General features: G+C 51.6%; 1 protein-coding gene across 1 annotated transcript in view; it reads right to left on the bottom strand.

Moving 5' to 3' along the window:
• The window catches only part of CASTOR2 (cytosolic arginine sensor for mTORC1 subunit 2), a 49,582-nt gene extending 36,065 nt beyond the window's left edge, over nt 1–13,517 (bottom strand). Inside the window, exon 1 of the mRNA XM_016153210.2 lies at nt 13,162–13,517. Coding sequence (XP_016008696.1) covers nt 13,162–13,274 — 113 coding nt within the window. The 5' untranslated portion in view covers nt 13,275–13,517. The remainder of the gene's footprint in view (nt 1–13,161) is intronic.
• Nucleotides 13,518–14,798: the final 1,281 nt, after the last annotated feature.

The raw sequence follows: 14,798 nt of genomic DNA, 5'->3' as shown, positions 1-14,798 counted from the left end.
CTCCCAGGCCATTTCGGACCCTCACAACACAACCTTCTCACCAACTGTGCTCTGTTTTGCTTGGTTTACGCCTGTCATCACCTCTTCAAGCTGCCCAGAGCAGGTTGGTGACAGTCCAGAGGCTGACTAGCTCTGCCCCACAAGACCAAGCCCCGAGGGCCTTCCATGGGCTTCAGGCCAAATATTTCCCTTTTATTAAAATTCTCATTTGGCTATGGTCAACATCCCTGGGGCCATGTTCAATTTGCTGTAGTCACTGAGTCAGAGAAAGTAAGGGATACAATGGCCTTAGGAAAAAAAAAAAAAAGAGAGAGAAAGTAATCAGAATACATCATAAAATGCAATTCTGACAGGCTGGCCATGGCAACGTTATCACCCCATTTTGCAGATGAAGAAACTGAGGCTCAAAGAGAAAAAAAACTCTGCCAAAAACCAAGATCTGGTAAGTGGACAGAATGTGAGTGTCTTACTTGTAAAGCGGGGAAGAACCTCTGGTCTCCAGGGGCCTGGGCATCAGTGTCTGCCCACACAAGGAGGTGAGTGACCTCACAGGTCATCACCTTTGGCAGCACTGAGGAGCCTCTTCCAGAGCCCTCTGATGGTAGAAGGGACCAGAAGCTGCCTACTCATGGCCCTGGAGCAGGAAGGTGGTTTATGGGGTCTGGCACACTACCTGTGGGACAGCTGTCAACTTCAGCTCTAGCAGGCCTGCAGGCCCTGGGGAGGGTGCTGCTCAGGCCCAGCTGGTCCCAGAGCCTGGAGCCTCCCAATCAGCTAAGTGAAGTAGGAGGGTGGGAATGCTGGGGCGCCGGGATCTGGGACAGTTTCCAACATCTGTGGAGGAGAGATCTCTGGACCTGGGAGGGGACAGACTCTGAGTGGGGTGGAACCAGCTTCGAAGGCTGGGCACTCTGGTGATGGCTAAGTGTAGGTCTGACTACTGGGCCCCAGAGCCTGGCAGACAGCTGCCTGCACCTGCACGTGGGGGATGGAGGAGCTACACATACCCAGACACCAGAACAAAAAAAAATCAGGGTCTTAACTATGGTGGGACAGCTACAGGCTGTGTACTCTGAAGGTGAAAGACTCTTAAGATCCTTGCAGCCCACTAGGGGCCTCCAAGCTGGCCGGGGAGATAAGATGAAGAATGCCAAAGAACCCCAAACAAGAAGACAATCAAATAACTCGGGGCCTGCATGGGTAATGCACAAACATACACGCACCTCCAAGATGGAAGGTGACATAAAGGGGATCTTTTCACTTGCCAGGCTGTCTGATGACATGCTGGGTGTGAGGCGGTGGGAAGGGGGCTGGGGCCATGCCGACGGGAGTGTAAACTGGGATCTCTCTCCAGAGGCGCCATGTAAGGACTTCACCAACACAGATACTCTGACACGGAAGTCTGCTTTTAGGTGTGCACTAAACACTCCCGCACTTGCAAAATGAGGTCTGTGCACCAGGTTACACATTACAGCATTAACTGCAAGCAACAACAAAGGTTGGGAGCAAATGTCCACCAGTGGGAGATAGGTTAAAGATACGATGGTCACCTGTTCTGTGGAAAACTATGCAGCAGTTAAAATGAAGGATATAAATCACCACTAAGATGAGTGAAGAAGACATGGTGCGGGACAAGAAATATGAGCACTGTTAACACTAATTTGTTAAAAAAAAAAAAAGAGAGAGAGAGAGAAAAAAAGAGGAGGGAAAATAACACACATGCATATTTGCGTATACACAGAGGACATATCACCCAGAATCCCCATGAATCTCACTCTCTGTGGGGGAAGAAACTGGGTGGCTGAAGAACGGGTGGAAGGGAGTTCGTCCTGGGCAACTTTACATGGCTTTGGAATTCTAATAAATTGTGAATTTGCTATCTATCCAAAATTTTAAATGAGAAAAAAAACAAAACAGAGAGGCAAGAAGGCCTTCCTTCAGGAGGCACTGGGGTGAACTGCAAAGGCAGGAGAGCAGAGTAAGAGTAAGGTTTGCTGAGAAGGTGCAGGAAGGAGGAGAATGGTGGTTAGGGGCACGATGTAGGAAACTTGACAGTCCTGGGATCAAACTCCACCCTGCTGTTTACCTGCGCCTGACCCTGGCAGTCACCAATCCTCCCCTCATTCCTGTCCCGGGCAGGTCCTAGCCACAGCCTGCTGCCAGAAGAATGGAAGAGCATCAAAAGATGATGGGGTTCCCTGCCTCTCTCACGCCTCTGCAATCCTCTACTTGGTGGTGGTGGAGGGCTCTGACCTTGACCCACCTCGCAAGCCAGGTATCCTTTCAACCAAAAGCTGCCCCTGGCACTCTGCCATCTCTCCATGCGTCGCTCCCAGGAGAAGCTGCTGGATCCCCCCTAGTAAGCCTAGGCCCTGCAGAGGTGGGTAAATAATGGGTGAGGAGGTCTCCCAAGATCCCCAGATTCAACATGAGGACCAACAACCTGCACAAGTCTTCCTGAGGGCTGACCTGTGCTCAGCCTGCTTAAAGACCAGAGCAACGGGCCCGGTGGGAGAGGCCCCAAATGCTTGTTTCCCCACTAGCAGGCTAGTGGGGAAACAAGCATTTCCCAGAGTCCCAGACTGCCTGGGGGCTCCTGAGGGTTATGGAGACTGGCAGGTGCTCAGGGAGGCCTCACTGGTGACGCGATGCCTGCTGAGTACCTCCTAGATATTGGGCTCTGAAAGCACATGAGCACATGAGATTCCCACAGGGGGGCCAGGCACACCACCCACTTTTCCAGATAAGAAAACTGAGACTTACTAAAAGGAAATAATTTTCCAAAAGTGGCATTATGAATTGAGTGTCTGTGTCTCCCCAAATTCATGTTGAAGCCCTAACCCCTAATATGATGGTATTTGAAAGCAGGGTCTTTGGGGGTAATTAGGTTTAGAGGAGATCATGAGGATGGGACCCCCATTATGGGATCAGTGCCCTTAGAAGAGGAAGAGAGAGATCTTGCTTGCTTTCCCTCTCTGCATACTCTGAGAAGCCATCTGAGAACACAGAGAGAAGGGGGCCATCTGCAAGCCAGGAAGGGAGCCCTCACCAGGAAGCGAATAGGTCGGCACCTTGATCTTGGACTTCTAGCTTCCAGAACTGTGAGCAATAAATTTCTCTTGTTAAATCACCCAACCTGTGGTATTGATTACTGTATCCCAAGCAGACTAACACAGGTGGCACAGTGAGGATTCAAACTCAGATCTGTCAAGACTCCAGAATTTATGCTCTTTCTCACCGACAATTCCCTACCCCCGGCAATATCTCACTCCTCAACTTTCTTCTCATTCTTGTTGGCCTAGATTTGTTTTCTCGGGGTGATGAACAAGCCCTTGGGAGGATGGATCATACACTTGTCTGAAATGCTCCTTGGAAACAGGGAGGAGGTATGGAGGAAACCTGCCTTCGCAAGGCAGACAGACAGATGGATGTGGGGGGGATGGGAGTGGGATGTGAGAACCTTCATTCTACGTGAGGATTCAAGGATCCTGATTTTGGAGAGCCAGCACTCCTTGGGGCATTAACATGGGCAGTTTTTCAATGGTTTGATTTTTCACAGGACATTTTAACAGCACAAGGGGTATACGGAGTGAGGCCCACAGTGCAGGGGGACACTGTGGAATCACAAATGCCACCGTCTCCCTGCCCTACGACCTCTACGGTGCTCAGACTCCAGAACAGGCACTGACCTAGTACTTTATCTATATGATCTCATATAAGCCACGGGACAGCCCTAGGATTCAGGTGTTAGGCCTTCTCTGTTTTTCAGTGGAAACTGACAACTAAAGGCAGCTCAATGGGGCTAACTGGGACTGAGGCACTGGGGGAGGGGAATGGCTAGAAGGAAGCAGAGGAGGAAATCTCTGAATAGAACTACACTGAAAAGTATATAGAAAAGGAAAGATCAAAAAAGAAACGTGCTTTCACTGTCCTTAAGCACGGCGCTCCCTACACCTGGGCTACCCACTTGGGCCTGCAAAACCTGCCTTAGGAGCCACTGGGGCACCCTGTCATTTACAGATGACCTTCCCAACACATCTCCGGCCCTCTCACTCCCAACTGTGACACAGTGTGGACTATCTATCCCAAAGGACTGCTCAGCTCTGGGGGTCCAGAATGGGTGAGTGCATGAGTTTTCCTAATTAGTTCACCCACCACAGGATCCTCCCCATGCTAGTGCACCTGCCATGGCCCTGGGCAGCGGGGACAGTTTACCTGAAGGCCCAGGGCCAAACAAGGAGGGAGGAGGCTCCCTTGCTCCAGGGAAGGGGAGAAATCAGAGACAGGTCCCACCTCCTTGTTGGCAAGGAGGGGCACAGGAGGCGGGGAACGGGGAACTCTCCTGTCCCTAGAGCCTTGTCCCAGTCTCATCCCTAAGGCAGGTAAGGAGGGGTGGGTCCAAGGATCCTTCTCAAACTTTCCCCACCCCCTTTCAGTGTTCTAGATCCTATTCTGGGCCTCGACTTTAACTCTGAGAATGGGGTGGGGTGGGGTTCTTCCAACTTCTATGGCTCAGACTCCAGAACAGGCACTGTCACACCACACAGCTGGGATGACAACTCTGTACCTGTCCTGAGGCCTTTGATGTCAGACTTAAACTCTCCCAGAGAAAATACAGAATGGACATCTTCTTGGTGCCCTGAGGACCATGGAGAAGGGCCATTCCCTGTGGGGACTATTGGGAGGGATGAGCATTTAAGAGCCTCTCACATTCAATCCCACTGAGATGGCAGACGCAGCCCCTACCCTTGTCAGGCCTGGCTTTCAGAGACACCTGTTCTCATTGGGCCAAACCTTCCAGGCTGCACAAACGCAACTGCCTCGCATCTTACAGAAAGGACAGGATGGCAGGGCTCAGAAGTGGGAAGTGACCAGCCCAGGCTGCACAGCTCATACATGGCAGAGCTGGGGCACCGAACTCAGAAGGCAAGACCATCTGCAGCAAAGTAGAGGGTATCCTGGTCAGAGAAGAGGGTAAGGGGAGCTGCAGGGGTAGGTGTAGCAAGAACAAAGTAGGAAAGAAGAGAAGGCAGGGAGGGCTTTGGGGAGGCCAAGTCCAGGGGCCAGGGCCTTGGGAGCTACACTCAGGGCCTGGACTTCAACCCAGAGCAGTTCACACATGGGTAGGATAGGATTCGACCTCTGTGCAGATTGAAGCTGCCCGCCTGCCAAGAAAGAGGGCCTAGAGGGCGCAAGAGGGCTCCAACGTCAGGGGAGGGGCTTGAAGGAAGGGGTCCAACGGGAAGCATTCAGTGTGCTGAGGAGGGGTGGATTAGGGCAACTGGAGATTAGCTGGATGTGAAGGAAAGAGGTGGATGTGGGGACTGGATGTGGGTGGGAGCACGTCTGGGTGGGAGCACCATTTGGAACATGCCAAGTGTAGGGTATCCAAGGATCAGTGAGGCAGAGCTCCCCAGTGTAGGGTGCAGACACTGGCCCCTAAGACCCTGCTGGGAGCACAGAGCTCACACCTTTAAAAGGCTGACTAGAGGACACCAGAGCGCTTGGTTCTAACCAGCTGCTCTGACAGCAGCCACCTTCCTAGCCAAGTGTTCTTGGGTCTGTGTGCTTGCAAGTACACAGACCCTTCCTCCCCTGCTGGCCTCCCCGTCCCCAGGACCTTGGGCAATCTAAATCAGTCCCCGCAGATCTCCCAATCGGGGGGAGGGTGGGGGGACCCTTGTCAAGTAAAACTCAGAATTAGTCATTTCATCCTACAACCATCCAATCGACTTTTCCAATGAGTCTGAAGCAGGATAGACTGTCAGTGCCATGGGGGCAGAGGCTACCACCTCTCCCTTGCCAATGCTTGCTGCCCAGCTCAGGGCACTTCAGCCCTCAATAAACATACGCTGAATTCATATGAGTGACCTGCCCACTGTGTGTCAGACACCTAAGTCCTTGACATAAAATTTCCCAGTTAATCCTCACCACAGCCCAAAGAGATCAATATTATGATACCCATTTTAAAGAGGAAGAAACTGAGCTTCCTTTGATGTTCCTAAAAACTTGTCCACAGTCACACAGCTGGTAAGCGGTGGACTTTGGATAAAACACATTTTCTTGACTGTTATGTGCACATCTCCCAAGAAAGGGCCTTTGGCATAAGATTTTCTGTCTAGAGTTAACAGTGGGAATGAGCAGAATGGGGCACATGCAGAGAAGGGCCGGGAATGGGGAGCTGGCATGAACTCCAATCTGCTAGGTGTCTGCCACATGACTTGGGGCGAGTTACTGAGAAGCTGTCTACCCTGTTGCCTCGGTGGACAATCTGTCTTTCCTACAGAGCCCTGGTGAGGGTAAAATGATGGAAAGGCTCAGGGTGGCCTGGTGCATAGTAGGCTTTTAAGAAAGGTGTCCGATGTTAAGCTTTGTTTGTTCTAAATCCATCATATCAGTCATTGCATCAGCACCTTTTGAACTCTGAAGGAGAAAGATTGAACTTTGACAACAAATTTCCACTTACTGCCTCTTCTGCTCAAGAAACGGAATAAATCATGGTGTGGGGAGGGGATCAAACAGAAGGCAGGCCTGGTTCAGAGGCCCTGAGGGTGGAGAGAACTGTCCAGGTGAGCATCCAGGAGGCCCAGCCTGGTGTCAGTGGAAAGCCAGCCTTTGAGGGGAAAATGACCCCACCTTGAGAACGAGTACATAACTGTTGCCCAGGGCAAGGGGCCTACCAGGAGGAGAAGCCCACCTGTCCTCCCTCTCTCCTTTCCCCACTGCCAGGGCTATTCGTCTCCTGGTAGCCTCAGCTCAGATCAAGCGGCCACAGCCTAGGCTGCGCCAGTGAAGGATACCGATAACCTCATCAGGGCTTCCAGGTGTGGCTGCCACAGTGCTGACATACCTCCTAGAGCCCACCATTCTAGCAACCACCTATTTAAGATGGGTGAGAAATAGGAGGTACCCAGGAGCAGTCTCCAAAGGCCCCAGGAGCCACCAGAGTCCACACATACATGACACTTCCTTGCCTTCTCCATAACAGGAGGACTATGGGAGAAGCATGCAGTGGGCCAGGCTCTTAATCCAAGCCATCATTTCCCTATAACCCTGTTTGCTACGAAGAATCTCAGTCTCCCACAGGTTCAGCAATCCGGACTGTGGTCACTCAGCTAGTAAGGGCCTCCAGGCTCCGACCCACACGCAGATAGTGTACTGCTCTACGAACAGAGATTCTACAGCCAGAGGCTCTGGATTCAAATTCCTACTCCTCAGGTACGTTAAATGGTGCAGTTGCTGTGGAAATGCCTGGTGGAAGCCTGGCAGCCTCGCTTCTGCCACCTTCTCCTTGTTAGAAGGAAGTCACTGACCCTGCCTTCCCTTAAAGGCAGGGGAAGCTCCAGCTTTTGAATGGAACAGTGTCAAAAAATTCGAGATATTTAAAAACTACCAGTTACTCTAAAAATAGGGCATGAGTGGTATAGAGACAGGACAAAGCCAGAGAGGACAGAAGTCAGATCAAGGAATATTCACAATGCCAGGTAAGGAGAGCGAGCCAGGAGCAGGGTACAGTGTGAGAAGTGCTTTGAGCAAGGCAGAGCTGTGTTCAGGGATTTGGAGTGAACCATGACACACCCCAAGTCGGTCCCCATGGTCTCCACTTAGTCCCTATAGTACCAGCTGTCCCTAACCTCCAGGCATTTGGGCCTCTTACCCTCTACCTTTGGTGGATACACACTTTTTCTTCCCACTGGACAGAAGCTTCTTTTGTGTTTCCAACTGGGCCCTCAACATGGCAGGTACATGCAGCAGTGTTTCTGTGTGAATAAAACAAACCCATTTGCACCAATCCCAGGCTGTGGTCACAGCTGCCACAGTCACAGCTTGTACTCTACTCTGCATATACCTTTCTCTTTCCAGCCTCCAAGCCTTGCCTTGTGGGGTTCTGGCTGAGCTAACTATTTGCACTGCCATGGAGATAGATGGATTGGGGATCAGCAGACAGTGGATCTGCCCAGGCAGGCAGCGTAGATTTCTGTGGATATGAGCTTACTGCATACTCAACTAGGTGCTTTTTTTGCCACTCAAACAAAATGGACTTTCTAGGATGGAATTTAAAGAACATTTCACTGACACCCACCCCACCCCCCAACCCTTGCCAAAAAAAGGGTGCTGCAGCTTCCTGCACCTGAACACATTTCGGGATAATGATCTTGCCCCCACACTCCCCTTCACTGCTCGGGGGAGGGGTGCTATGGCCTCTAGGAGTCACCCCTGCTGAGTGGCTCCTGGAAAAGGCATGCCCAAACTGGTGTGCTTTTAGGCCTAGCCTAGCGGTCATCAAGACAGGTTCTACAACCAGACTTCCTGGGTTTAAATCCCAGTTCTGTCAATTCTGTGTGTCCTTGGGCATTCAAGTATTTTGGTTCCCTCATTTGTAAAGGGATAATCCAGACAACTTGCAGTTGTCATAGTCGTTTTTACTCTATGCTTACTAACTGTTCCATTTTGCCTGACAGGATCACAGAGAGCAAGTCTGAGAACAGGAAGGGCTACACTAGCCTCCATCACCTGGTGGCCACAAGCCCCACCTACAGTGGTGAATCCTGACTGGTTTGTGATGGTCTCATTCCCTGTCCATGTGATTGGTGCAGGCATGCTCACGAGACCCAGTCTGATCAGTGAGATGAGGACGTCTATGCAGGAGCTGGGCATGTTCCCAGAAAGGTTTTCTCAGAGACAACTGGAGGCAACAGCCCTTTCCTTCCACTAGGTTTCTTCCCAACTGCCCATAAGACCTGGAGCTGCCTTAGCCACTCTACAGGGAGCCACTGTCATGCCAAGGATGTCCAAATAGAAAGACCTGGGTCTTTGATGACACCATCAATCCTTAAGTTATCAACCCCTAGGGCAGTCCGACTCATGTCTTGTCATACAAAATTCAAACTTCTTATTGTTTAGGACAGTTAAGTCATGGTTATTTGTTATTTGCAGCCCCAAGCATCCTGCTAATATTCCATGGTTAGTCGCATTTCATCTTCTTGAGATTATGCCCATTATACCAGAGGAAGGGTCTGAGCTCAGCTGTGCAGTAAGGGAAGACTTCCTGGAGGTGGTGAGGCTAAAATGGAATTTAAAAGAATGAGCAGTTAGACAAAGGGGGTAGGGCAAAGGGTAACATTCCAGGCAAAGAGAACTAGCATGAAGCTAGAGAAACCATAGGGTGTATGGCTGTGTGGGTCTGTATGGCTGGGAGCCATGAGAGATGAGGCTGGAGAGAAGGGCGGGTGGGATACAGAACTTCAGGTGATCACAAGGGTGGAGGAAAAAGCTCCGCGGACAGCCTTTGGTTTGCTCACCCAGGGTCTCACCATCTAGCTTTACACCTGCAATAAGTGCACTCAGCTGGCCTTTTGCCCCCTATTCTGGTCACACCCAGATACTGCCCTGAGTTGGGGCAGAGAGCTGAGGCAGGGGTGTTGGGCCTTGCTTCTCCAGGTGTGATTCTGCCTCTTCCAGCCCCCAGGGTACTCATAAGAGACTCTGGCTAAAATCTGGGTCACTCTGTGCACGAGTGGGACATCTATCAAACAGGCAGTTACTAAGTGCCTACAAAGCAGTGTATTAAGCACAGAGGTGAGAGGATCTGGTTCAAATCCCAATTCTGTTTCTTTCCAGCTGTGTGACCTTGAACAGGCCACTTTACTTCTTTAAACCCAGTGTCTTCACCTCTTCACCTCTTTGTGATAGATGGTGGCTTTATTATCTCTGGTACTGGGGGTGAGTAGATAAAAAGATGCACAAAAAGCTGCCTGAGTATAAGGTTTATAATCTAGGAGGGAGAATAAGACAGCAAACAATATACTGTTATGGACAAAAGCTGAGAAGTGATGAAAGGTTTAGCAGAAGATGCATCTGAGCTGGAGGGGCAGGATGCAGAAAGTCTAGATGAAGGGGCGATGAGGGACAAATATTCCTGATGGAAAAAAAGGCCCACGAAGATAGGGTAGAGGGAATACAGAAGACCTACAGGTACCACTCTGTCCTCCTAAAGTCTTTAGAACAGTGGGCTGCAAATAGAAAGACTGGACATAACTGTTGAATACAGGCATCATTTGCAACCTGAAATAGCAAATCTCTGAGCTTAAGCAGGAAAGATGCAGATTCGAGTCGTAGCTCTACCACTCATTGATGTAACCTTGAGCAAGTCACTTAACCTTTGACCCTCAAAGTCCTTTTTTGCAAAGCAGGTGTAAAACCTAATTCACAGAGTTGTACCATGGTATACACAGGATCTGGGACCAGGATCTCCCTTCCCACTTAGCTAATTCCAATTTTAAAGGCCTAAGACCCAGTGCCACTTCCTGTAGGAACCCTACCTGCCTCCCGTAGGCAGTCCCTCAATGTCTCCCCCACCCCACCGGACTCCCTTCCCTGATTCCACCTGCTGTATTGTGATCACCTCTGTCCTTCTCTCCTACCAGGCTCTGGGCTTCAAAGAGGGAGGAGGAGGAGATCTCAGCATCTCTTGGACCCAGATGCGCCCCTACACAGTGTGTATCTTTCAATGCTATACTCCTCCCCAAGGTAGACACAAGAGGGAGAAAGTGATTAAGACTGCTGGGGGTGGAGGAAAGGCGGGGTTCAGGAAAGTTTCAGGGTGATATTACTAGATCCTGAGGATTGAATAGGAATTTACTGGGGTGGGGGTTCCAGGTAGAGATGAAAGCACTAAAGCTTAGAGGTGTGAAGGGAAGAATAAAGTAGATAGTAGGTCACCAAAGTGTTTGCCAGCGAGTGGCTAAAGAGGAGGATTCTGGATCCAGATCCACCCTATTATAGTGAGTGATTGAAAACTTGTAAAAAGGCAGCACAGAGACCCTGGTGGTGGTGGAGGATGCTACACAAATTTGTGCTGAACTTAGGTTGAGGGTAGGAGGGGGAAATGACAGGGCTATGGGCTACCACTTGGGGGCAGATGCTAATGGAAGAATCAAAGAGGACCAAAAGTTCTACCTGGGTGACTGATTATTGAGAATAGCTTACACAATATGTCCACACCCCACGATGTCTTATATTTGCTAAAAAGCCCATTTCCACAATCATTCCATGCTATACACACAGCAGCTCTGTGAAAACTAGTGGGCCAAATGGTTGTTCTTTTCATCACAGACCAAGAAAGTGAGAGCCAAAGAAGGAAAGGAACTTTGCCACGGTCACACAGGGAGTGAGGGGGCTAATCACAACCTGAAGTCAGTGTCCTAGCCCAGAATGCCATGGAGGCAACCTTCAGCCATTTGATAAATGAACTCGGCACCTTCTTCAGCCAGACCCTGGAGACATGCAGATGACCTTTGAACTCTGAGTCATCTTGGGACTGGACTGGTCACCTGGGCCTCAGGCGAGCTGCCTCCAGCAGGAGAAAGAAAAGTGGGATCCACCGAGGGGCACATCAGCAGGAGCTCACCCCTAGGCCATGCCTATCTATGAGCCCACCAAAGTGGAACCTGAGGTGCAGCTGGAAGAGGGCCAGTCCCTTCACAAAGGGATAGGGGCAGAGGGAGTGGCCCTTTGCGGTCTTTCCAAGAAGCCCCCCATTCCCTTTCCTCCTGGCACCCAGGCCCTGCACAGCCGCAGCCTGAGTCATCATCCTGGTTTGAATGGTAGCCGAGAAATCAGCCAGCTAGGGGGCTGCCTGGGGCTGAGGGCCAAGGGTTGGAAAAAGAGGTCGCTTTTTCTTACTCCAGCCTTGGACTCAAAACAGGCTGGGAGTGGGGATGGGGGGGGGGGGCAGGTGGCAGGTAGATAGATTTAGGATGGTGGGTGTCAACAGCCAGAGGGGGCTGTGGGGGAGGGGGAAGGGGAGATTCAGAATCTGAGCTATGGGCTTTTGTTTTCAAATAACCTGTTTAATAATTACCTTTGCATTCAAAGGAGCCAGGGCTCAGCAAAGACAAGGATTTCAACCCTTCATACCCCACTGGAAAAGAAAGTAAACAAGATGCCACTGGCAGATCTCCTTCCATCTGGAAAACAATGGCTGGACTGAGCTCCCTGGCTCTGACACACACATCAAAGTGAGATTTCCAGGCAAGAACTTTACCAGATAAGAGGCTCAAACTGAATTATTTCCCTGCATCCCTGGAGCTCCTCTGAGCTCAGCGTCCAAGAGGGCAGATTCCGGGCCCCCTCATTTTAACGTTAACCTTGCCCACTAATTTATTCATTCATTTTGCAGGGAGGGAGAACCACCTCCGCGCCCCAGTCTCTGAAAAACCCAACCAGCAACAACTTCATCCCTTTGAATAGTCACAATGGTGGACAAACAAGGGATTTAAGTTACAGAGGCTAGCTCTCATTCACACCCCACTGGCCTAGGGCACCTTAAAAAACAACAACAAAAAAACCAAAACAAACAAAAAAACACTTTAATGCAAGCATCTACCGGGGCTCACAAAGTCAGATCTGACCTGGCATTGGGAAAATCCAACTTGTTATTTTTCAACCTCCCAAGGCCTTTAACTAATTTCCCCCTACAGCATCCAAGCCCAGCCTTAAGGCAGAGCCATAAACACGACTGCTCTTCCTCCTTCCACGGTTCGGCAACCGCCCCCCCCCCCAACCCGTCCTTCCCGGACCCTGAGGATTAAGAACCACCGTGACGCTCACCCGCAGCCCGTCTCCTGCCCTCCCCCAGTTCCCCGGCACCGTCCGCAATCCTCCGGCACCTTGAGATAAACACCCACTAATGATTTTATGATTTTCTGCTCTGGGTAGCCGCGCTCAGCAGAATCCCTCCCCACCGCTCTGGGGACGGGGGCCGGCCCAATCGAGGGATTGGGGGATGGGAGGTGGTAGTTTGTTTTTTCCATTGCCGCGTCCCCACACCTGTTTTTCATTCATTCATTCATTCGTTCGTTCATTCATTCACGGATTTGCCACTGCAGCCTCCCCAGCCCTCCGGATCTCAGGGAGGGGCTGAGAGGGAGGAGGCTGAGATGGGGGGGGAGACAGTGGCAGGCGTGCATCTGGAGGGATCGAGGTGGAAGGACCCTGTTTGAGGGCAGATTGGGTGGCTTTGTCAAAAACAAGGAGACCAGCGGGGCGGGGGCGCTCCCCGGGGCTCGAAGTTGTTTTCCGAGCGGCGGCGATGAGGACAGACGCCCGGGTGCTCCTCTTTGTCTCACCCCGGCCGGCGGCGCGTCCCCGCGCGCTCACCTGGTCTTGGAGGACAGGAAGGCAAGTTTGATGAGGCCGTAGGTGAAGAGCGGGATACTCTCCTTGGCGACGCTGGCAACTTGCAGCCGGTGCTCCAGGATGTGGAGTTCCATCGTCCGCCCGCGCTCCGCGGCGGCTCATCCGCGGGGGGCGAGCCGCGGCCCCCGCCCCCTGCGCGCCCAGCCGGCACCGAGCGCCGCGGGCAGCCGGCCCGGGAACCGGGAGCTGGGAGGCGGGCGGGCCCGGGCGGACAAAGGGAAGGCCCGCCAAGCCGCGAGGGGCCGCGGGCGGCGGGTGAGGGCGGCAGCTCTGGCGGAGCGGCGGCGCACGGCGCCCGGCGCGGAGAGCAGCTGGTGTTCGCTGTAACAAACAACTTGCCACTCAAACGCCGGCCCGCTGGGCATGCGCGGCCGTGGCGGGGCGTGCCGGGACTTGTAGTCGCGCTCCGCCTGGCGCTGCCTGCTGCTTACATCAGGGGTGGGCGCCCGCGCGAGGGGTCGGCCCGCTGCACCAGAAAGGCATGAGTGAGGGTCCCCGCGGGGTCACTGGGGAGGCGGAGGGCAGAAATAGGGGCTTTTGAGCCAGCCTGAGCCTAGGTGCAAGCTCTGTCTTAGAGCTCAGGAAAGGGAGCTTTGGGGTGCAAAATGAGTAGCCACTACAACTCTAGCGCTGGAGGAGGCCCAAATCTGGGAGGGAAGAGATTTGGTGAAACCAGTAATTACAGTGCAGAGAAGCAAAATATAGAGGGGTGCTAGAAACAGTGATGAGGTCGTGGGGTCTAAAGGGTTTTCCTGGAGGAGGGGACGTCCAGGCTGGGTTCTGAAGGATGAATGGGAGCTCGCTGAGGAGCGGAGCGGGGGCGCGCGGGGTTGGAGGCCAGGGACCTTCCAGGCAGAAGGAACAGCGTGTCCAAAGGCACAGAAGCGTGAAAGCCTCCACGGTGCTGTGTTTGGCTTTGTTGGAGCGGAAAATGTGAGGGAGGAGAGGCAGAGATAAGGCAGGCACAGTCACCAGGAGTCCGGTCGAGAGGGGTCATGTGTGCAGAGCTAATAAAGGGGCCGTTTATCCCGAGGGAAAGCGGGGGTGATGGGCACTGGGAACGCCAAATTGAGGAAAAGTCTGAAATACATTTGAAGGGCTTACCATGCCAGGGCCAATGTACCAATAACCATATCCCACGATTGGCTGACCGGTTTTGAAAATTTCCATCTTAAAATTATTTTGGCATATTAATTTGGAGATATGATGGATCAGGTCTACACATGCTGGGGCAAGTTGGGAACTCTCTTTTTGAGGGAAATTTTGGCTGTGCTCCTTCATTCTCTCAGCCTTTCTGTTAGGTGGGAACATAATAGGCTCCCTCATTTTCACAAAAGGGTGTGAAGATTGCAATCTGGTAGCTCTTAGAGCATGCTGATCCTCTTCTTCTTTATTACATTAAAGGATTTATTATCCTCTAATAAAGAATATATGTACTTTTTAGGACCTTGTCTGCTTTCCTCTTCCATAATTTCAATTTTATGAAGGCAGTGATTTTTTGTCTGTTCCCTGCTGTATTCTCAGTACCTGCAATGTGACTGGCCTGTGTGAAACAGGCATTCAATATTAATAGAATGCATAAATGCATACATCTATTA

The sequence above is a fragment of the Rousettus aegyptiacus genome, unplaced genomic scaffold (assembly GCF_014176215.1).
Source record: "Rousettus aegyptiacus isolate mRouAeg1 unplaced genomic scaffold, mRouAeg1.p scaffold_m13_p_8, whole genome shotgun sequence".
NCBI classification, from domain to species: Eukaryota; Metazoa; Chordata; class Mammalia; order Chiroptera; family Pteropodidae; genus Rousettus; species Rousettus aegyptiacus.
The sequence above is the reverse complement of the archived record's forward strand: the minus strand, read 5'-3'. Positions and strand labels throughout refer to the sequence as shown.